Source organism: Denticeps clupeoides, chromosome 16 (assembly GCF_900700375.1).
Source record: "Denticeps clupeoides chromosome 16, fDenClu1.1, whole genome shotgun sequence".
Taxonomy (NCBI): Eukaryota; Metazoa; Chordata; class Actinopteri; order Clupeiformes; family Denticipitidae; genus Denticeps; species Denticeps clupeoides.
The window spans coordinates 7,066,909-7,091,047 of NC_041722.1; the positions used below are offsets into that span (position 1 = coordinate 7,066,909).

Here is a 24,139-nt window from a genome sequence, read left to right on the forward strand (position 1 = left end):
TGGGTTATGAGGGACTACTAGGTTACTACGATAAACTGGAGCAGGACCATGAAAAGCTTTATAGATGATAAGCAGAATCTTGAAGTCAATACGGAACTTAACATGAAGCCAGTGCAAAGAAGACACTACAGCCCGGACCCCAAAATAAAGATAAAAGAACAGAATATCTAATTTCTCACTTCACAGTCTACTCAAGGTGACGTCTCAATTGAATCTGATAAGTTTAGTCTTAATAGAATCAGAGTAAGCAATGTAGTCAAAAACAAGTCAAAAGCGTAAAAGGAGACAGTGGTCAGTGGTGTTCCATGACATGGAACCACAGGATACGTTTTTTATAATTCCTTAGAAAAAAAGGATCAGGTTTGTAAGGTGATTTCCTAACACAAATCTCTGTCGTCCTACCAGTAACAGACCAGACATGATCATGTGTTTGATTAGGGAAGCTACGTCACTGGAGTGTTATTTAAGAGCTACTGTCTAACCTCCCACATCAGCCTCAGCTGTTATAGAAATGGCACGACTGGAGGACGTTGAGACCTTCCACAACATCTCCTTCCCGGGGCACATGCACACTCAAAAATCGTTGAGCTACGCCACAAGTTTCCAGTTCCAGGACTCGGATATAGTGATCATTACATATCCCAAATCAGGTAAGAAAGCCAGTCAGACTCAACATCAGCGTGCAGACAGATATGTGTTTAGTAGGATTTAATCAAATCAATATGGGATTTATGCTACTTTTTTAAAAATATGTCCTGATTCGACCCGGGTTGTCCCGGGTTTTCCGTCTGCCTAATCTCCTTGAAAGTTATCACCTGTAGTATATTCTAAATGCTTCTGTATGTTTCTAGTCTGTGTATGATTTCTGTCACCTGCTTCTGTTGTCGTATCATCTTATTAAATCCCTTTATGATTTGTCACATGCTTTAATTGTTCTATGCCATCACGCCCACTCTGCAGTCTGCAATGCCTCTGTTCTGTGGTTTTCAGGCACCACATGGATGCAGGAGATGGTCAGTCTCGTGCTCAACAGAGGAGACCCCACCCTATCGACAACCACACCCAACTGGGCTCGCGCCCCATGGCTGGAGCATTACTATTGCCCACAAGTGCTGTGCACTGCCCGTTGTCCCCGTGTCATCACCTCACACCTGCCCCACCAGCTACTGCTCCCAGCTCTCAAAGCCTCGAAAGCAAAGGTGAGCAACCACGAGCCTATCAGTACCAGACCCGAGCCGTCAAAGGTTCTATTGAGGACAAAGATTACAGCTGTACATGCACCAGTTCACTAAAATGAAATGCTAAAAAAAAATCTGATTTCATAAATACAACACTGAGCTGCACATTGTCAATAGTTACTGACACTTCATTTTTTTTGCTGCAGGTCATATATGTTTTTAGAAATCCTAAGGATGTGGCGGTGTCCTACTACTACTTCCATAAAATGGCTAAGTTTCTCCCTGAGCCTGGATTATTTGATGATTTTTTGGACAAATTTTTGGAAGGGACAGGTCAGTGGAATCTAATATAAAAGTCCAGCTTGGCTTGATTTTGCAAGTTTATTTCAAATAATGTTGATCTGATTTCAAAGTACATTATGGATCTTGGTTTGACCATGTGAATGGCTGGACCAACTCTGTGGAGGACATTGAGAACTTTTTCCACATCACCTATGAAGAGATGTGGCAGGTAAGGCATAATTAAATAAATGACATTTATACACTGGTTGGTATATACATAATAGGTGTACTCAGTGGCCAGATTATAGAGTGACTGTGAACCCTGCAGTTCTCTGTTGCCATAGGACCCCCGCAGTTCACTGCAGAGGCTTTGTGCCTTCCTGCAGCGCCCCCTGCAGGAGGAGGAGGTTGCTAGCACCCTGAAACACTGTAGCTTCGGCTTCATGAAGGAAAATGCCATGGTCAACTACACACTAGTCCCTCAGGACATCGTCGACCACAGTCAGGGCAAGTTCATGAGAAAAGGTGAGCCTGGACGAGCATGTATCCAATGAACTGGAAATTCAGTACTTGAAATATGAAGAAAGCATGAGTTCTGACCTGCTGCACTGCTCCTATTCTAGGTAAAATCGGAGACTGGAAGAACACTTTCAGTGACGTCCAAAGTCATCGCCTCGATACTGTGTTCAAGGCCCAGATGCAGAACTCAGGCTTAACATTCATTTGGGAAAGTCTTGAGGCGCAGAAGAGAACCTTAAGAGCGGACACACAAACTGCTGCTGCATAAACAAATGACCAGCACTTACATTTCCGCCTCACATGTGTGTATGAATGACCGTGTGTATGAATGACCGTGTTGAGATATGCAACATGTTTTAGTTACATGCAACAGATGGTCCATTTACATCCATGCTGATGGCGCATTTCATTTGCCTTTTTACTTAAATATGTAAGCCAAAAAAAGGTCAATATGTTACAAATTATTTTTTATAATTGGTGACAATGTGTAATGATTGTGAACCATTACCAGTTATACCAGTAAAAGCCTTTTTTTTGGCAGCATAAATCAGCTTGCATCTGTTGCATCAGCTCATAGATTTAAGTGGCTCTTGAGACAGTTGCTAACACAACCCCAGTGGTTCATGGCAGAGAATACTGATCACTTTTTCCATTACTAATTGAAATACCAAAACAAATTTTGGACGTTCTTGTTTATGTGAGGCTTGTATAATGACTTTCTCTCAGCATGAAGCTGTATTGTGGACGGTGGAATGAATCAATAATCAATAAAACTCCAAAAAGTGAATTAGAAAATGGTGTGGAATCATTTTCATACATACACATACAGGGCTTTCAAGTCTCAAGCATTGAGCATGAGACACATGCTTTTCAGTTCACATTCTACCATGGAGTTTCTCATGGTTACAATTTATTAACGTGTACCGCACAGAAGTTCCAACAGCGTGTTTTACAAACGGATCAAAGTGTTCCATGAATGCGTAGCGGAGAGAATCTGAAGCCCAGATAAACAAGCTCTTGCAAAAACCCATAACACAGGGATAGAACTGCTATTGCAATTTATAAAGGACTGTCACAAAGGGAATCCGATGACGCACTTGCAGACATACTGTGGGCGTGGGGACAAGCCGTCGTACCGGGAGAGGACACTGGGCGAGCGGGGCAGGAGGACCGGAGGTGCCTAACCGGCAAGGAATGAGGACGGAGAGGACGCAATGGACGTGCTGCAACGCAGCGGGGAGTCAGTTCGGGATCTTTGGGAAGTACCGGGGCAGAGGAGAACCGGAAGACGGCGGGTTTCAGGATGGTCCGGGATCTTGGACTGGACGGGAGTAGGTCTTGGGCGGCAGGAAGGTAGGGGAGCATGGAATCCCATCTTAACGGATGGGCCAGGCAGGTTCAAGGTCAGGGGCAGGCAGAGGTCGTAGCCAGGAAGTTCCGGTCGGGGTTCCTTTCGTGGTTTCCAGGGAATCAGGCAATTCTCGAAGTCGTGGGCAGGCGAAGGTCGTATTTCATGAATCACAATTATCTTGGGCGTGGGTGAGAGAGCTAGCGTCTCTGGCGAGTCAACTCATGCAAAGAGCAGGTGTGTCTCCTTGGGGTTACCTCACTTTTATACTTGCCACCGCCCGCTTCCATTTCCTCTTCCGGGTCGTCGTCTCCCAGGCTGGTGAGGCGCCCTCTAGCGGGCTGGAGGCGCGTTGGCCACGACAAGGACAGTCTTGAACAAGTGAATATTTTATCTGTCGCATGTATATAACGTTACCTTTCATTTTTTCACGTGGGTGTTTGGTAGAGTATAACAGGCCCTGTGTGACTTAATGAAATGTAAAAGACTTTAGATTAGATGGCTTATTTTTAGAATCACTGCCTAGCAAAAACTGTCTCCTCCTTAACTTGCCTGTGTTGCCCCAACTTATACAAAAGACTTCCTAAAACCTCTGACCGCACCCAAGGGTGTGACCTATCTGGGAAAATAAGTGTTGCTCTCACCCTCTCCAAAGTCTGCTTCATGCGAGCAATCGGTCCAACCCACCACTGACGACTTCCCAGGGTTCCAAAACTCTGTCTTCAGTCTTCGACTCACTTTGTGCTCTCTTGGGCAGCACACCACAGAAGGAGCACCCGAGCAGACAAGGAAGCAGCTACAATGCGTCAGCAAGATGGACATGAATGCATAGTTCTGGATTTGTATGTATTAAAATATATAAAAATTTTGGGTAAGATGGCCGTCTCTGTTGAAACATCGTCAAAGAACATGCGTGCGCTCCGCTACATTACAAGTCAAAGAAACAGATTTTGTTTTAAAACCAATTTTGGTCCACATTTAAATTCCACAAGGAGAATAAGAACAAAAAGCTATGCTTAAAGGAAATAAACGTTTTTAGTTAATCACTTTATTCTTTTAATGCGGGGAGGGAATTAGGCTTGAGAGGTCCTGGCTTGTCTTGGACGCAGGCAGGGGGGCTTCAGGGAACCACTGGTCTGCTGTATAGTATAATAAACCTCAAATGATCACGGCACACTCTGAAGAGTTCTATTTGTTAGACGTTTTAGGGAGCGCCGCATGATGCTGTAAGCATCTCTGTAGATATTTATACTGACAGGCTGTGACCCAGCGTCCACAGTGCGTGAGTCCCCTCACTGCTGGGATTCACACACTTCCATCATCAGGTAAGTTCCAGGTCAAGTGTGCCAGTTTATTTTCTTAGTCTGGGCCAACAGTGAGAAACTGTGAGTGAACCAATGAGCCAAAATCCCCTCTTGTAACACAACTGTGTCTTTATTATTACACTGTCACATGGGACGCAATATGAGGAAAACCAAGTTTTAACATGCCTGGAGAGGTCATTTATTTGGTCACCACTTGAAAAGACAGTAGGGGTGTGATGGTGGTGAAGATCCATAATCGTCGTGTTGAAGTGGGACAGATCGCTCTCTCTGTAATCTGTCTCAGTGCTGTAGCGGTCACACGGCAGGGTCATGGGGTGTGTTGTGACAATACAGATAATTGGAAATATTTCTTCTTTTGAACAAGAAAAGTGCCAGTAAATGCTGAAATGCTGTTTCACACAGACCCCACATAGTGCAATTACAATGCATATATATTCTTATATTATATGGTTGATATGGACAAGTTTACACATAATATGAATACATTTTTTAATTTTAATTAATTTAAAAAATTTTTTTTTTTTTTTTTTATGTAACTAATCTTAAATACCCATAATGACTATAATGGGTATTCTGTACACTAAACAAGGACAAGTTCTTATTGTTAGGTTACCTAGCATAAATGAAATAGGTTAAATAATACCGGTTGTTTTCTTGCATCTGGTTAAGGGATTTCATGCAAGAGTAATGTTTCCTGGTGTTGTGTAATGCACCGCAGCAGATGTAATCCAGCGAACCTTCTTCACATCTGATGGATGCCACTATAAAAAGGACTGAGAGTGTGCTGTGTTTGTCCACGTGATTGTTAGTTCCTGGTTCTACTACCAAACACATGTCTTGAGTCCCTTCCAGCTCTACCAAGTGTGTCTCATCCCCTTTTATCTAGACGTTTTATGTTGGATATAATGCTTAAAATCAGTAATTCGACCTTGTATTTACGGGTTGCTTAATAAAAAAGTGTGTGTGTACAGAATATAATGACTGTATTTTCTAATATTATATGTATTTTTTTAGATAAATGAGAAAATATGTTTTTTTGTAAGTATTGAGTGCCATATAACTGATAATTAAGACAAACAGCAGATGGGATGTAGGCAGATAGAATATAGAATAGAAATGCAAGCTGTGGTGGCCATGAGACTCCTGAAATGTTTGTCTCATACAGGTTATACAGACAGTTCTAGGGTGAGATGCGACTGTAATCATCCTGATTGCTCTGGTCCTGCATCTCCTGGTGTATATTTCCAAGAGGGATGCTAGAGATGATTTTGATCTTATATCTTTTTGTATTTTATTTATATTCACTGTATACAAAACTAGCTTTCTCTTTTTTATACTTCCTTTTTTAATATATTCCTCCTTTTCTCTCTGACACAGGGACAGCACCTAATTTTGTTGTACTTGTTACAATGAAAACAAAGATATTCTGCTTCTGATCTGCTGCAGCATTCGGCTGCCCGATTCGCTCTGTAGTCACTTAATGTACTGGACACAGCTGTTCCCAAAGCGGGAGGTAATGTTCTGTGTCAGCACACCTTCCGTAGTGCCAGAGTACGGTTCAGTCCCAGTTGCATCAGTGTGGTGAACATTCTGAGTGGGACTATTGTGTTGAAAGCTGAACGGTAGTCATTGAGCAGTAATCTGACATAGTTCCCATGTTTCTTGTCCACGTGGCTGAGTGTGGGGAGCAGGACGTGGGAGAGGAGATGGCGTCTTTTATGGATCTGTTGGGATGTTGGGTTAACTGGGGTGGGGCTCTGAAGCTCTGAAGCTGGAGTTGGAGGATGTGATGTGCTCTTTGATGAGTCTATTTAAAATCTTCTCAGAAATCAGTCAGGCGCAAGGGCTTGCTGTTTATTGCAACTGGGATGATGGTCAACTAGATGACCACAAAATCGCAGTTTCAAAGCACACTTACCCTGAGCAAGACACGTAACCCAGAGTGTCTCCAGGAGGACTTTCCCTGTAACTACTGAATTCAAGTCAATCTGGATAAGGGTGTCTGATAAATGCAATAAATGTATTAATGTATGTATAAATGTATTTTGACCAAGCAGACACAGTCTGAATATGTTAAGATTTTTTTCTTCCATTTGCATGCATAAAGAACAATTTAAAATGTTCAGTGAAAAAGTGTGATAAGAGCTTTTAACAGTTTGAAAGAAGCTATTTCATGCCATAGCTCATAGAGGTTGGTCTAATTTAATGCACCATCTGGTGAAAGGAGACCTGCCTCTAGGACTACATAATGCATCCACTGGCTTCCAGCTGTCCTGCTGCAGACCAACCTCTTGTGGAGACTTACATAAGACATTTAGCACCTAAATGTAGTTTAAAGCCTGTTTCACTTGGCTTCACTTGGAAATATTTCTACAAACTAATCCTTCTGTCTGAACTATATAATCCATCACACAGTTATATTCCATATCAAAAATATACATGCACATGCACTCTGTATGAAGTTTCATATTAAATCCTTATATTTGGTAATAGATCAACAAGATCAGGTTAAAAATATATGATCCCTTACATCACTGGTAAGACATTATAAGCCACTTAGCTGCTGCAGATAAGAAGGTTGGTTCTCCCTCAGTGCCCTTGATAAAGTTCTCCTTGGAGATATTGATGCTCATAAGAGGTGAAAAGATTTCCAGGTTGTCACATGGTGCACTCCAACTCACTCTTACTTCTGCTGGTACTTATTTCATATTTTCTGTCACTTTTTGTTTGGAACAACAAATTTGTCCTAACCTGTGAAATTTATATAATGTAACATTCACTATCACTCACTCACTATCCTTAACCATAGGGGTGCCATCCCAAGACACTGGGTGCAGGGCATGGACTCACCCGGGCAGCACACACCAATAACTCACTCCTACACTCAATTTTCAGTCACCAATCCATCTACTGTACATGCCTTTTGCCTAACTTGGAGAGAACCTGCTCCAACATGGGCATGCATACTCATTAACCACCACACCACTATGTGGCCCTAATGTAGCAATGTTTATTTCATGCAAATATGATGTGTTATATATTTGGAATGTGTAATGGATCACCCATCATTGTATTGATTGCCTCTCCTTTATTCTTGTGCTCTCTCTCCATTCTGAATTTATATTCCTCATAGTAAAAAAACCTATAATGCATATTTGAAGGCGGGGTTTTGCATTTGAGCTTGGTGACCATTGGAAAATATGTTTCAGCACTGTAAAAGATTTTATGGTGTGGTGAATGATCCACTTAGGATGATGATTGTCTGGAAAGAGTGAGAAAGATAAGATAAAGTCACATTTAGATATATTATTTTCCATAAGATTGTACAGTGACGTGCAATGGAGGCTAGGGGAGGTGAGGATAGAGTAAATTTAGTGTATTATTTAATACACCCAGACGTGTCTCAGCAGGGTCATGTTCTGAGCACTAAGTAGCATAAAAATATCGCACATCATATTTCAAAACAGTTTGTGTCATAGAGTGTCACAGTGAATATTTCACAAATTTATTTAAAAATATTCAGAAAAGGTTATGATAAAAAGGTCATTTCAGTGAAAACCTCTGAAAGTAGTCTTTACATGACAGCATTTGGATCCAAATGTCATGGGTGTGTGGGGGTCCATGAGTCAGAGACACACTTGGTGCAGATCTTCACATGCTTTAAAAATCTGTCAAATTGCTAAAATTAAAACAAAAATAAAGTGAACATCAAAATAATAGGATCAGTGAAATATATCACGCTGATTCTGAAGTTTCTTTTAGCAAACAACCATTAGGATTGAAACAAAAAGAAAAAAAATATAAAATGCCACAAAATACAAAGGGATGAGGGAGACCAGAAAATCAGTCTAGATAAAGCAAATGAAAATCCGGTGCAGCTCATGGATGAGGTATTAAATAAATTATACATTCATCAAACAGAGCAGGTAATGAGTTACAATACAAGCTCAAAAGAATTGAAATTAAAAGAATTGAACAAACCTAAAATAAAAATAATCAGTGATCACAAACAAATGGAGCATGGCGGAGGTGACGTGGTCCACCACTGGGGGCACGGTGCACAAAGGGGTTAACAAGCAATTACAGAACGTGACTTTGCAACTTCTGACACCTCTCCTCTCCAAGATGAAAAAAAAGTGTAAAGGGAGAGAGAGAGAGAGAGAGAGCGATAGAAAAGACTAAAAAAGCCAGAAGGCTTCCGATGGAAAACAGCTGAGAAAGAAAGATAAAAGTCGCTTCCCCACATGTGAACAGATCTTTATACACCTGGCCTACAGGAAGCTGTCACAGACCAATCAGAACCTGTTGTTTCTGACGTCACGCCTGTCTAGGGAAGACAAAGAGAGTCCCAGCGGCCGACATCTCACACATTTGGTACGTTTGCAATGCCGTTCAACAAAGGCATGCAAAAATTGAGGTGTTGAATCTCCGTGCACAACAAAGGCACAGAAATGTCATGGCTCCGCGACATCCCATCTTACAGACGGCCGCTATGCAAAACAAAAGCGTAGAAACGCCATGGTCCTGCAACGTCCCATCTTACAATAGTAATTTCTGTGTTATTTCTATTTTCCAATTTTTTTACTCACATCTGGTAGATACTGAATAACAATAAAAATACTCCTGTATGACTCTTTACTTCATAATGAAGATCCAACAAAGATGTTTCTGACTTTAACCCTTTAGTAATGGCCTTTGGTGGGAATTCATTTCCCATAATTGAACCTACACCAATATTACTAAACATATTGACAAGGTTTTGTGGACAATATTGTAACAAAAATTATTATCATGAATCTTTCAATATGTTACTGTAATTGGATTACATTACATTAATGCTGGAAAATGTGTGATTAAATTACAGTTACATATTGATACAATTACAATGTTTTTCTTAAATAATGTTACGCTGTTACATGTAACTCATCACTCCCCAACACTGCTGGATGTGAATTTCCATCCCTCTGAATGGTGGACATTTTTTCTTTTTTTTGTCAAAATGACTACATTTCCTTTTTGATAGATGTTTTTATCTAGAAGGGGTTCATTCAAAAGCAACAGATCTATTCATAAGAGAAGTAGATGAAATATCAGCTCTCCCACCACAATCAGAATGTCTTCCATTACACCAGGTACAGCAGTAAAAAGCTGATGATGATGTCATCCTCATACAACATTATAATGCCACAGCATACACGTGTACAAAACCTGTAGAGAACCCTGCATTGTTGAGAAAAAAAGAGGAAATGGAAAACACATTCCAGTCTCAAATAAAAACACTCTGACCCAACTCCCAAAAAAAGAAAGATGGAGAAAGCGAGTGCAAGCGAGGAAGAGAAAGACAGCAGAGAGAGACCGCATAGCATCAAGTACACAGTTGAGAGGTGATGATTAAATACTTCCACTACCCATAGAGAGAGAGAGCGAGAAAGATAGAGAGAGAGACAGAGAGAGAGAGACTTATGAAGAACACACACAAGGGCTGGCCAAGTTTATGTGTATGTGTGTGTGTGTGTGTGTGTGTGTGTGTGTGTGTGTGCATCTGTATACACATGTAACAAACTGAGGGAGAAAAGGGCAGGGGAACTGAAGAGGGGAGGGGAATGAGTTAGTGAGGCCAAATGAGTGGAGGAAGCGAGGGAAGGGAGAGGAGTCTTCTGGATACTGATGTGGAAAACGAGATGGAGACTAAGGATCATCGTATGACAGGAGAACATGAAAACATGGTGAAGATTAGGGGGAGCGAATGCCACTTAGATTCAGGTACGTTTTTTTTCATATGTGGAAGGACTCAGTGTATTATATTTTCTAAAGGTTATTTTGAACCAGCCTTAGGTATATATTAAACACATTAAAAATACACTATACACCATCTTCTTTCATAAATGAATACAAAGCAAGTATGCCAATATTAAATTAAAATTGCTTGTTGTTTACATAATTCCAAATCTGTGTTAAGATCACTGTGTAAACCTGACATTATATAGTGTTAATAAATGTTCAGTGATATATTAAAATTTTAATGCCATAAGTTAACCCACTGAATAAACTTGTATTAATGTATTGTCACTTTTCTATGGCAAATATACTTAAAGCTGGCAAAATAAATCCTGATAATAGTTCACAACAAATATGCTCAGTGTGTTATTTGTATTATATTTTTTCACAAGAGTAACTCTTCATGTGGATGTATTTGTTCTCATGCATCATGTATGACTCTAACCTCAGATTTGTGAGAATAACTGTAATTGTTTAACTACATAGCAATGCTGTTATTTAATTTTGATATGACTGAGTTACACTGAGGCTGAGAGAGCAAGAGGTCATTATTTTGTGAATTTTAAATAGAATGGTAAATTATTAAAACAGCATAGAGCATGCATACTGCAGTTATCAGCATAAAGTCATATAGAAAAGCCAAGTGACATAACACATACATTCACTCTATGTATGTGCTGCTCAGAATTTCAGAAGGTTCTTTTACATCCCTGCCCCAATTACTCCTGAATTGCACTCTATGTAACGGAAACATCAGTTAAAAACAAATTAAGTTCACTGTTCAAATGGAAATCCTCAAAGAACACAATTCTACTCAGAGGACAGCCTTCTAGACAGTATTGAACACATTGTTTAATGTGGCCCTGTCTCATGTGTTTTCTCACACCAATTCTGAAAAAGAATGCATTTGACACGTAAATCTTGAGTAAACTCTGTCCAATTTCTTGAGTCAAGTCACTCCAGTCTCATTTTCTCAATCTCTGGTCAAAATAATTAATTGGTGAATATCTTATCTGGGGCAGTGGTGGCCTAGCGGTTAAGGAAACGGCCTCGTAATCAGAAGGTTGCCGGTTCGAATCCCGATCTGCCAAGGTGCCACTGAGGTGCCACTGAGCAAAGCACCGTCCCCACACACTGCTCCCTGGGCGCCTGTCATGGCTGCCCACTGCTCACTCAGGGTGATGGGTTAAATGCAGAGAACAAATTTCACTGTGTGCACCGTGTGCTGTGCTGCTGTGTATCACATTGCAACCTGATTGTCTGACATGAAGTCTCGATGAGCCGAAATCTTAAGTGTGAGGCTGGAGACTTGAGCTTGGCTGGCTGGGTCTGCATTAGTGTGCATTAGGCAAAAACATTTATGCTAAATTGGAAGTGGAAGAAAATAAATAAAGACACTAAATTGGAAGAAATTAAATCTAGCAATGCACAACTGCCACCCAACCAGACAAAGGTCCAGTGTCACATGATCCCATCATGTGACCGGGAGTAACACGGAAACGAGGTAACGTGACTCCTATATATTAGGCTGGAGAGCAGCTGCCAATTGCTCAGTCATTGAATGACGCACGCCATTCGACTCGGCTCCGAAAACCCGCTCCCAGTAAGACCGTACCTGTCCTCTATGTTCTCCTGATTCCTGAACTCCTTCCTGTCACCCTGTCCTGCCCTGTCTTGTGTCTTAATACGCGAACGACAACATCAGTGTGGTGTTGCGGCTCGCGCCGTCCACGTTCGCAGATTAACGTGGAGGAACTTACCTGCCTCCCTGCGTCCCACCGCACTGAGGTCTCTCGTTTCCTCCTACACGTCTCTCTCGTTCTGGTCCCGGTTCGCGTGTCAGAATGACTGAGCCCGAATTACGCGCTTCACAACTCGCTGCTTTGTGCGATCGGATAGCGCGGCAGGAGAGTCTTTTTGGAAGTCTGTCGCAGGAGGTTCGCTTACTGCGGCAGCGCGTTCAGGAAGTGACCGCCGCGCACCGAGACCATGAAGCGGCGAGCGTGGCGCAGAGCCCTCGCCCCCCCGCGGTTCCCGAACCCAGTTTGCCGCTCCCGGAGCGCTGGAACGGGACCGAGGGGAGCGGCGAGGTGCTCCTCACCGCTCTCTCGTTGATTTTCGAGCTACAGCCTAGCCGCTACCCCAGTGCCCGGTCCCGAATCGCCTTACTCCTAACCCGGCTCGGTGGTTCCGCCGCAGAGTGGGCGGCTGCGCGAATTAATTCCCCAAGTTCTGCGTCCCTCTCGTATGCCGAATTCGTGGAGGAATTAAAAATCACCTTCTGTCATCCGGACGGTGTGGAAGACGTCGCGTCACAGCTTTACCATCTGCGCCAGGGTACCTCATCGGTCAGCCAGTTTACCGCCAGATTCCGGACCCTGGCTGCAAAGACTCCGCTGGGCGACCACGCCCTCCGGATGATGTACTATGAGGGACTGGCCCCACGAATTCGGGGTGAGATGGTCAGTCGGGAGATGCCAGCAACGTATGAGGCCCTCATACAACTCGCAATGCGGATTGATCGCCATCTGCTGGCTCTCCCGAAAACTGCGGCCCCCACTCCGACCCTGCATCAGACCCCTCGACCGCCTCTATCACCACTTCAGCCCACCGTCACTCCTCCAGACCATAGGGGGGAACCCATGCAGCTGGGACGGACAACCCTCACGCCTGAAGAGAAGCAACGGCGTTTTCGGGAGGGTTTGTGTGCATACTGCGCTTCCCCCTCACACATCCGCCTGACCTGCCCTATTCGTCCGGGGAGACGGGACACCCAGCAGATCAGCACGGCACGGCCATCTAGGCCCCTTCCTCCACATCTGATGCCACCGACCTCCCGACTCACTCTCCCGGCCGTCCTGGAATGTAATCAGCGAAGCATCTCCACCACAGCCTTTGTGGACTCCGGGGCGGCTGGAAACTTCATAGACCACTCCTTCATCCGACAACATCACATTCCCCTGGAACTCCTCCCAAGTCCCCTCACAATCACCTCCGTGGATGGTCATCCTATCTCCGCAGGACCCATCATTCACCGTACGGTCCCTCTGCAACTCCGGCTGGACTCCCATGTGGAGAAAATCCAATTTCTGGTGACCAAGATCATCACCTCACCACTCCTCCTCGGGTTCCCCTGGTTGTCCCTACATGAACCCCATCTCTCCTGGTCGTCGGGCATGGTGTTGGAGTGGGGAGCGCACTGCCATCACCATTGCCTTCTGCCACAACCCTCCTCGTCTGTCTCCACGAACCCAGAACCGAGTCCTCCAGTGTTAGACAACATCCCCTCCTGTTACCATGACCTAGCCACCGTCTTCAGTTCAGCCAAAGCCGCCCAGCTGCCTCCCCATCGACCAGGCGACATGGCCATTGATCTGCTGCCAGGAACCACTCCTCCGAAAGGACATCTCTACTCCCTCTCCAAGGCAGAGCAATTGGCCATGGAGCGGTTTGTGGCAGAGGCGCTTCAAAACGGCACCATCCGCCCCTCGACCTCCCCGGCCGCGGCAGGGTTCTTCTTTGTGACCAAGAAGGATGGTGGTCTGCGACCGTGCGTGGACTATCGGGGGCTCAATAAAATCACCATCAAAAATCGAACACCGTTACCCCTCACCAACACCGCCCTGGACGCCCTCTCGGGAGCCAAGTATTTCACGAAGCTGGATCTCCGGTCTGCCTACAATCTGATTCGTATCCGGGAGGGCGACGAGTGGAAAACCGCCTTCATCACCCCCACTGGTCATTTTGAATCCCTAGTAATTCCATTCGGTCTATGCAACGCACCCGCCGTCTTCCAGCAGTTCATAAATGATACTCTCCAGGACATGCTGGGACGGTGGGTGTACGCCTACCTGGACGACGTACTCATTTATTCACCCACTCTAGAATCCCATATTCAACACGTGAGGGCAGTACTAAAGAGATTGCTCGCCCACCGACTGTACTGTAAGCTGGAAAAATGCGCCTTCCACCAGCGCTCCACCACGTTCCTGGGTTTTACCATCTCGTCCCAGGGTGTGGCCATGGAGCCCAAGAAGCTAGAAGCAGTGGCGTCGTGGCCCCTACCCACGACGCTGAAGCAACTGCAACGGTTTCTTGGGTTTGCAAATTTCTATCGTCGCTTCATCCGTGGCTACAGTACGGTCGCAGCACCCCTCACTGCTCTCACCAAACCGTCACCAGGTCCGCTTCACCTAACCCCGGAGGCCATTCAAGCATTTAAATCTTTGTGTCATCATTTCACCACCGCCCCCATTCTTCAACACCCAGACCCTACCCTTCCGTTTGTTGTAGAAGTGGACGCGTCAGAGGTGGGTGCTGGCGCCGTCCTCTCTCAACGCGGTCCGGACCGGAAATTGCACCCGTGTTGCTTCTTCTCGCGGAAGTTCACCCCTGCACAGCAGCGATACGGGGTGGGGGACCGTGAGCTGCTGGCAGTCAGGTGGGCCCTCGAGGAGTGGCGGCACTGGCTGCAAGGCAGTGACACCCCCTTTCTGGTCTGGACCGATCACCAAAACCTAATCTCTATCAAAACCACCAAACAGCTCAATCCCCGCCAGGCGAGGTGGGCACTATTCTTTGAACAGTTCGACTTCCAACTCTCCTACCGTCCCGGCTCCAAAAACCAGAAAGCCGATGCCCTGTCCCGTCAACACGCCCCAGACTCACCATCCTCTGACCCCGAACCCGTTCTTCCTCCTCATCGCATCCTAGGCCCTCTCCGGTGGTCCCTCGAGACGAAGGTCCGGGCAGCACAGGCATCCGACCCTGGCCCAGACAACACCCCACCCGGGTGCCTGTACGTCCCAAATACCTGCCGGCCCGATGTACTACATTGGGGCCATTCCTCCGTCCTCTCAGGCCATCCAGGACGCCAACGGACCCTCTCCTTCATTCGCCGAGCATTCTGGTGGCCTTCAGTACGACGGGACGTACAGGCCTACGTGGATGCATGTGATGTCTGTGCCCGGGCCAAGACTCCCAACACTCCGGCTGCTGGGCCCCTGCGTCCCCTTCCCATTCCTCATCGCCCCTGGACCCACCTCGCCTTGGACTTCATCACCGGCCTCCCTGAAGCTAGTGGTATGACCACCATCCTGACCATAGTGGATCGTTTCTCCAAAGCGGTCCACTTGGTCGCCCTGCCCGGCCTACCGTCCTCTGCCACAACCGCTGACCTTGTGCTTCAACACGTGGTCCGCCTCCATGGGTTCCCCCAAGACATCGTCTCTGATCGGGGACCCCAATTCGTCTCAGCTGTGTGGAAGGCGTTTTGTCGCCTTATCGGATCCACCTGCAGCCTCTCCTCTGGCTACCATCCCCAGACCAACGGTCAGGTGGAGAGGGCCAACCAACAGCTGGGACGATACCTGCGATGCTTCGCGTCCGAACACCAACGCACTTGGCCCGGGTTTCTCCTGTGGGCAGAGCTGGCCCACAACCTGCAAATCTCCTCCGCCACCGGCCATAGTCCCTTTGAGATCTGCCATGGATATCAGCCCCCCATCTTCACGCACCAGGTGCCTGCAGGTGGGGTCCCCTCGGCCCGTCAGATGATCCGCGGTTGTCGAAAGGCCTGGAAATCGGCGCGGTCGGCCCTCCTCATCGCCTCCCGAAGGATGTCCACCCAGCACGATCGCCGGCACCCTCGTCGACTGCACTTCCGAGTGGGACAGAGGGTGTGGCTGTCCACCAAAGACCTACGTCTCAGGACTGAGTCACACAAGCTGTCCCCTCGATACATCGGACCATTCCGGATCCTCAGTCGGATCAACCCCCTCACATACCGTCTCCAACTCCCTCCTGCCATCCGTGTCCATCCAGTCTTCCATGTCAGTAAACTCAAACCCTTTGTCCGATCCTCGCTTCATCCTCCTGCTCCGGATCCGCCACCGCCACGCATCGTCGACGGGGGACCCGCCTACACTGTGGAGCGCATCATTGCCTCGCGCCGCAGAGGTCGGGGGGTCCAGTACCTGGTGCATTGGACCGGCTATGGACCAGAAGAACGGTCTTGGATCCCGAGTCGTTTCATCCTGGACCCGTCTCTGGTGGCTGAGTACCGGCAGCGTACCGCCGCCGCTCCGGGGCCGTCGGGGGTCGGCCCTGGAGGGGGGGGTACTGTCACATGATCCCATCATGTGACCGGGAGTAACACGGAAACGAGGTAACGTGACTCCTATATATTAGGCTGGAGAGCAGCTGCCAATTGCTCAGTCATTGAATGACGCACGCCATTCGACTCGGCTCCGAAAACCCGCTCCCAGTAAGACCGTACCTGTCCTCTATGTTCTCCTGATTCCTGAACTCCTTCCTGTCACCCTGTCCTGCCCTGTCTTGTGTCTTAATACGCGAACGACAACATCAGTGTGGTGTTGCGGCTCGCGCCGTCCACGTTCGCAGATTAACGTGGAGGAACTTACCTGCCTCCCTGCGTCCCACCGCACTGAGGTCTCTCGTTTCCTCCTACACGTCTCTCTCGTTCTGGTCCCGGTTCGCGTGTCATCCAGGAAGAGGAAGCAGTAACTGAAGACCACCCAAGGCAGTGGCAGGGCAGGTGAAGGCAAGACCAGGATTTCCAAAGAATAGTCTTTTTAGGGAGGGAACTTTAGCTTCCTCTTATCCATACTTTCTTCAAAACAGTATACCAGAAAAACTTTCACAGATTTCAAAAGCTGTCAACCAACATATTCCTGTGTATTCTGCACCTCCACTACCTTCCATGCCAGCCATGTCTTTTCCACCTACAGAATTCAATACATCAATCAGCTTAATGTAAATTAATTATCTGTTTTTTCCATTTTCAATGATTTCTGTACTTCCACTGAAGCCTCGGGGCACTCACATCCATGGACAATTGAGACTCACCAATTCGCATAGTGTGCCTGACTTTTGGATGGCGGGAGGACACAGGAGAACCAGGAGAAAAAAAAAAAAGAAGTGTGTTCATGATTAACTGTTACAGGAAAACGTGATAATGATGAAACATGAGAAGAGATCTGTTAGAAAAGAGATGAGAGCAATAAACAGAGCAGAGTAAAGAGGGAGAATATGGAGAGACTCACTCAGCTCTTGTGGTCCCCAAACCATTTAACGCGCCGCAGGCAGCAGGGGCAGTGACTCTGCATGGCACGTTTCATTATTCCAGATGAATGTTCATTTGTTCACTCATGAGTCTTGACCAAGTCCCTAGCCCTGGACCCTAGAGCACCACGCTGTCTCTCCTGTCACCCATCAGATGAAGTAGTCACTGCCTTGAACTCTCATTTCTCATTCGGCACGGTGGCGGAATCTGTTGAATGTTTTTAACCAGACCTCTCCATTAGCCACATTGGGGTGTAGAGGCCTCCTCAGTGACTCATGTAGAGGTATGTAGTGAGAATTTAAAATCAGTTAGAAATTATTAAATTCAGAAAATATTTTAATAGTGGCCTATATGCAGTGCATCTGGAAAGTATTCATAGCGAATCACTTTGTGTAGAATTGTGAGGAAAAAATGCATTTAATCCAAAAGAGTGGGCAACTTTCTGGATGCACTGTAAAACAATCAAAATAGAAAAAACCTTTCAGTTCCAGAGCATGGTCATGGTCCCAAGTAACAAAAGATTTCCCTTCCTGTTTGGATGCATTCATGTCTAATGAGCTTGAGTGACAGATTTAGAGACAAACAATTGGAAGTGTGTTGATCAGAATGGGCCTTTTTTCCTGACAAATTGCCTTTTTACACCTCAGTACCTTCTTTTGTCCCTCCTAACCAACCAAACCAACAAGGCAACTAACAAGTGCAATTAACCAATTAACAACAATTAAATTCAATAATGAAATTAAGAATACATTTATTTATAAAGTACAGGGAGCTGACATAGTAAATGTACAATGAAAGCAATGGGCGAGGACAATAGTTAACAAAAATTAGTATAAACAAGAAACAAAAAGTTAAAGCCAGTAAAAAAAAATGATAAAAACAACTAGATCACAGAATGCCTGTGTGTAAAGGTATGTCTTCAGCTGTTTTTTGAAAAGCTAAAATGGCTGGAGAGAAAAGGACCAGTGCTGATATACACACATCAGGAGGAAACAAGGCAGGAGTATTTATACACACATGGGAAGATGATAACTGGGAACCAGCTCCACCATTTATGATTTAACACACCAGAGCATTGTAACATTATTGAAAAACTATTTGTTAGATGTAAAAGGTGCATGGTCTTGATTGAATTAGATTTTTGTGTGCTAGTCTAGAGAATGTGAGAAGTTATAAAAAACAAATGTTTGTTGTACAGTAGAAAGAAAATGTTCACAGACAGAAGCTCTGTGTCCCAAATATGATGGAAGGCCTCTCTACACTCAAACTGATTCTTACCTTTGCTAAGTTCATTGTGCTGAGGTATTTATTGGCACTGCATTCCCACTGTTCTTACCCCCAAACCTGTTTATTTGCACTTCAGCGGTGGATAAGAGCAAAGAAAGCATCCCAAATGTCCTGCCATCTCTTACAACTTTTTTACATTTTTATCGTACTTTAAAAACCCTGCATTTACATCACTTTATTATCTGTCTTTTTAACTCTGCTAATGGAGGTGTGTATTTATAATAATTGTTGGTGCTTTAGTACCATCTGTGGTTCTGGTCTTTATTGCAGAACAGGCAACCAGGATGGGCCATCAAAGCAGATTCATTTAGAGACGCTTCCTGCACCGTTCTCTGCTGATGAGGAGAAGCCCACCAAACGTCAGTGATGAGTGCGCAGTTGTCCATCCTAAATGGGACTCTCTGGGGTTCAGAGCCACTTCCAGACTCCACCTCTATTGTGAACTTTACTGTCATGACTGGACCTGTGGGCTTATCGAGGATGAAGCAGCCACTTGGCCCACGTTGCACCTTCTGCTGCTGTGGTCTGCTCAACCAAATCCTAACTGTGGTGTTCATGGTCAGCCTGGCTTTTGCCATCGTGGTGGGAAATATTGTGACACTGACAGTCTTCATCCAGACGCGACAGTCCCGCACACCACAGGGCTACCTTAAAGGTAATCTCTATGTCCATCATCATGAAAAATAAAAATTTAGATTTGATTTTTTTAAAGCTATTAAATTCTATAAAGTTTCAGCTGAAAGAGCTATTTCAACAATAAGCATCTGATTTGAAGTCCTTGCTATTTTAATCATATTTGTGTCAGTGTTCATTCAAAACAGAATAACTGAAAACATTTGAAGTGATATATCTGCCTGTATTAGATTGCTATCAGAGCCAGTCCACACTACAGCTGTTTTGGACCATCTATAAAATCATCTATAACCGACTATTTTACCAACACCAAATCATTGCTGCTCTGGAACATCTTCAAATGTCTACCTTTCAGGAGTATTTTGATTAGCATTTGACTCTACAATTTATTTATTTTGGCCTAGGTGAGCCACTAGCAATATACAGTTGTCTACCATATTCCATAAATATGCATATAAATTTGAATAAATCAATACAATATCAATATAATCTACAAGAATTAGAACCTCAGGGCCAGCAGCAGAGAACAAAATGCATAGTACTACATCCAAGTCAAGTAGAGCCAAGATGAGGTGGCACTAAACAGCAGAATAAAACGGAATAAAACAACCACTCCCGAGTAGCATTTTTTTCTGCCTCTAGGGTGAATCGTTGCTATAGCACCACAATGTTAAAAAAAGGATGTGATATTTATTGAAACAAGATGGGAAATTGAGCCACCACCATATATTTGTCACAAAAAAAAAGTGCTTCGCAAAACTGGGTAATGAATAATTAGGACCAGAACTCTTAATCTAGTTCTGGTTCAAAATGTTGTCCGTGATGTGATTCACCTCGATTAATATGTTTGTTTCAACCAATGTTCCTTTCCACATTCTTCCATGTGTCTTTTACACTGGAAATGTATCCAATGTATTTTTTGTAGTTTGTAATTTGTTAATAGTAGACTAACTATAACTAGTTATTATAATGGAAGTAATGCAACTAATTTGATTTGTTTTTGATTAGTTTTCTAAATTACGTATGAACGTCCATAACTGTTAACTATTTTGAAATGTTGTAACCTGGCAGTGTTTACCTCATATAACAGTAGTAACATAAATGACCAGAATCCTCTGGATATTGCGGGAGAACTTTCAACTTTTTGCTTTAAAGCATAGGACACAGTTTGCGATTCATAAAACATTCTGTCAGTTGTCACATTCTCTTTTGTTCTCCTGTGCATCATAGATTATGATTGAGTTGATGTTGTCGTCCAGCAGTCTACACCTTGTTGTAGCCAAGAGTAAGAGATGGGTAGAGACTGATAATGATCTTGTGAGATTGCTGAAACCACACAGTGTGTAACGGGCATTGCACTTTAGAAGCAGGGTGCAGCATGGTGAAGGCAGACGTGTCTTCCCTGTTTTATTCAATATGGTGAGCAAGCCAGCATCACATTGCAGTTCCTTTTGTGTAAAATGTATCAAAAATGTTTTTTTCACATTTCCGAAAATCAGAATGCTATCAGCCTTTTGGCTATGCAGGAAAATAGCATATAAGTATATTAGGTAAAGCAATAGAAATATATATCGCCAAGGTTTTTCATATATTATATAATATTATTATTAAGATGTAGCAAATATTGATGCTTGGTAAAATCCAAAAGATTCTTGGTAGTAGGACTAATACAGCAAATGGCTGCCAGGACTGGAATATTTTGAACGTGATATATATGTTTTTCATTATTTACATTACCAGTGTAAGTGTTATTCGTTTTGATGGGATGGTGAAATATTTATTTAGTATTTCTCTCTGTGAACTTGTTTTCCAGCATAACTCCAGCATAACGCACATGTTGTAGTGGGACTATGTATTTAATCTCCATCCTGACACAACCAGAGCACTGTGGAACCAATCTAGGGCACAAACAGACACTGGTTATGAGGGAGTTATAAGTCACATCAAATAGAAATCAGTCAGCATTATATATAGGGCAGCCTGCACCTTGGGGGGTGTGGGTGCAATATTCACACTGGCCTCTTACACTGTAGCTGCCAGAAACTTTAATTCCACAAGAATTCTACTAGATTCATGATTTAGAGTACCATTTAATATATTTTGAATCAATTAAATGAATTCGTATCTCAGATTCAGATATTCGATAATCTGAATAAACCTCACAGTCAGGGACACAAGGTTGATCTTGTATTGTTACTATGATGGCATGTTTGCCTGGTTCAACAGAGAGGGTTTGAGATGCACAATACAATATTAAATAATAATATTTAATTAATATTACAGTAAAATTTGTGAACAACAAAAACATGATCAAAATGATCCCGATGTGGCAGAATCCCTTCAACCACTGAATACAGCTGCATGTCCCAACGCATCCAATATGTGTCCAAATCGGGCCACATAATATTGTTTTATTATGCAGTGATGTCATTTTTCTGCCATAAAATAGCAACAATGCGCCCAGCCACATCTCATCCAAACGCATGACGAGAAATTAGGTTACCAGTTCAAAATCGAGGTGGAATCATCAAAATAGAGCCCCGTGCGTTTCTGTGGTTTAAAAAAAAAAACCTGGGACAGAATCTTGCCACAACTGTTCTGGAGAGGAGGTGAACGCTGCAAGGACTATTAGTAGTGTCTGTGACATAGTAGTTTGCAGTTTAACACATTTTTACTAATTTTCTTGTTGTTAAAATTGGTCCAGGGAGGTAAAATGATTTCCACTGAGCAAAAACTTGATGTAACTCTCTTTTTTTTTTTCTCAACAGTGTCTCTGGCCATTGCTGACATGTTAGTGGGTCTGTTGGTTGTACCATTCTCCATCTACACTGAAGTCTCTCTGATGGTAACCAGCTCCCCTCCTGCATGGTACCAGTCAGCTGCAGCGGCAAGTGGCAGCCCCATGTGTCCATGGCAACCATGCATGCTAATTGGCCCGGTGTTCGCGGGCTGCACTTTTGTCTCCATCAGCACCATCTTTCTGATGACAGTGGAGCGCAGCGTAGCCATCCTGCGGCCGCTGCACAAGGACGTGTTGGTGACGCGCCACCGGACCCTCCTCCTCATTCTGCTGTCATGGGCCGGTAGCTTTCTACTGGCCGTGGCGCCACTGGTCTTCGGGGACGGCCTTACCCTGGAGTACAATGAGTGCAGCCGCATGTGCAACTATGTCCCGGTTTGGGACGGGCTACAGTCAGCACCTGCCAATGCTAGCGTTCTGCTTCTGTTCCCCACATTCGACTTCACTCTTCTGGGTGGCACATTGGCTGTCAACATCCTCTCCTTCACCAGCATCCGGCGCAACTCACGAAAACGCAAGCTGCTGTCTGAGGGAAGCATGGCCGAAAGTGGCAGTGGGGGTGGAGGCTATTCCAACCGGCCATCATTCTCAGACATCAAAGCGGCCAAGACCATCGGCATCCTGACATTCGCCTTCACCGCCTCATTCTCACCCATTGCGGTGTTTGTACTGGGCAACGTGGTCGGTTACCAGTGGTGCAATTTCTCCTTTTTTGCCTTCTGGATCCTCACGGGGAACAGCTGCTGCAATGTCATGATATACAGCGCCAGAGACCAGCGTTTCCGCAAGGGGGTGGCGCTACTGTTTCATAGAGACCGCATACTCCGCCATGGGGAAACGAGCTAAAGAGAAGCTCACCTTCTACAGGATCAGCTGGTCACTCATTACATCATGTAAAAAGAAATTAAGAAGTAAAAGTTGGACACCACACACACAGCATCACCATCGGTTGGTCATCTGTCACATTCAGCATCCCAAGTACAGTGACAGGAACCCAGGTCCCCTCCATGAAGGAATACCCTGTCAGCTACCACTGTAGGCTTTGGGGGAACTCTGATATGCTTGCGAAAAAAGTTGTGTCCTGCAATACCTTCCCGTGGACATTAATGATGCAACAAACCGCACATAACATATTTTTTCAAAAATAAAGGATAATCACAAATATTTTTTTACAGAACAATTCATACGTCAAGTGGCACCTTGCAACACACACAAATGCCTTTTGACAGCCGAGAGTCTATGTTTTTTGATTTGAACCCCCTGTTCCTCAGGTTTTATCTGGATGGAGGTGACCCCGTGTGATCGTTATATGCTGCGCTTCATCGCCGTTAATTATTAAAAGATGACCTCACACGTTGCCCTTTAAAATAAATAAATAAATAAACACCGAGGAAGGGAAATCCGTTGCTCGGTGCTGTTCACTCACCAGCACTAACTGCCTGTGACAGTCGTCAGACTCAGCAGGCGCACGGTCCTACCGTCATTACATACCTGTCCTAACAGCGGACCTCAGTCAGGACTAAACTTCACTGGCACTGTGCGTGTACAAATCTTCGCTGCTCACCTCAGTTTCTCAAAGGACTGAACAGAAGACCGCACTGACCATGCCCTCAAGCAGCCTGGGTTCAAGGTCGCCTGCAGATCTCATGCTTCAGTTTGTCTCTCGCTTGTTTTTTTAAGCTCCATGATCCCAGAAATGTGTATATAGTGAATATCCATTTATGTCATAATGGCACAAAAAGTGAGTACACCCTACTCAGTACTGTATGATAGCGTATGTGTCTAATTTTCCAATTATTTATTTATAAAAAAATTTTATGTTACTAAAAGCAACGCATGTTTATTCATGTGTAGCTACATTCTATTATGTTAAAAATTTACTAGTCCAGTTCCTCCTTGTTAAGA

General features: G+C 44.6%; 2 protein-coding genes across 3 annotated transcripts; both read left to right on the forward strand.

Moving 5' to 3' along the window:
* Positions 1-490: 490 nt before the first annotated feature.
* Positions 491-2,774, forward strand: sult5a1 (sulfotransferase family 5A, member 1). Its single transcript, XM_028956855.1, has 6 exons — positions 491-650; positions 991-1,199; positions 1,385-1,511; positions 1,592-1,689; positions 1,805-1,985; positions 2,084-2,774. The coding sequence occupies exons 1-6, from the start codon at positions 512-514 to the stop codon at positions 2,245-2,247; spliced, it is 918 nt and encodes a 305-aa protein (XP_028812688.1). The 5' UTR covers positions 491-511; the 3' UTR covers positions 2,248-2,774.
* Positions 2,775-10,333: 7,559 nt separating this feature from the next.
* On the forward strand, positions 10,334-23,759 carry LOC114766287 (trace amine-associated receptor 6). 2 transcript variants are annotated; one of them, XM_028956969.1, is made up of 3 exons: positions 10,334-10,415; positions 19,072-19,456; positions 22,203-23,759. In XM_028956969.1, the coding sequence occupies exons 2-3, from the start codon at positions 19,168-19,170 to the stop codon at positions 23,078-23,080; spliced, it is 1,167 nt and encodes a 388-aa protein (XP_028812802.1). In that variant the 5' UTR covers positions 10,334-10,415; positions 19,072-19,167; the 3' UTR covers positions 23,081-23,759. The 2 variants fall into 2 exon arrangements, with proteins under 2 accessions (XP_028812802.1, XP_028812803.1); XM_028956970.1 differs by lacking the exon at positions 10,334-10,415 and having other exon boundaries at positions 18,977-19,456.
* Positions 23,760-24,139: the final 380 nt, after the last annotated feature.

What these genes read in the sequence shown, in the direction of transcription:
- LOC114766287 (XM_028956969.1), top strand. Translation starts at nt 19,168, where the DNA reads ATGAGTGCGCAGTTGTCCATCCTAAATGGGACTCTCTGGGGTTCAGAG. An exon ending in ACCACAGGGCTACCTTAAAG is followed by an intron (nt 19,457 to 22,202) that starts GTAATCTCTATG and finishes TTTTCTCAACAG; the next exon opens with TGTCTCTGGCCATTGCTGAC.
- sult5a1 (XM_028956855.1), top strand. Translation starts at nt 512, where the DNA reads ATGGCACGACTGGAGGACGTTGAGACCTTCCACAACATCTCCTTCCCG. An exon ending in CATTACATATCCCAAATCAG is followed by an intron (nt 651 to 990) that starts GTAAGAAAGCCA and finishes TGTGGTTTTCAG; the next exon opens with GCACCACATGGATGCAGGAG. An exon ending in TCAAAGCCTCGAAAGCAAAG is followed by an intron (nt 1,200 to 1,384) that starts GTGAGCAACCAC and finishes TTTTTGCTGCAG; the next exon opens with GTCATATATGTTTTTAGAAA.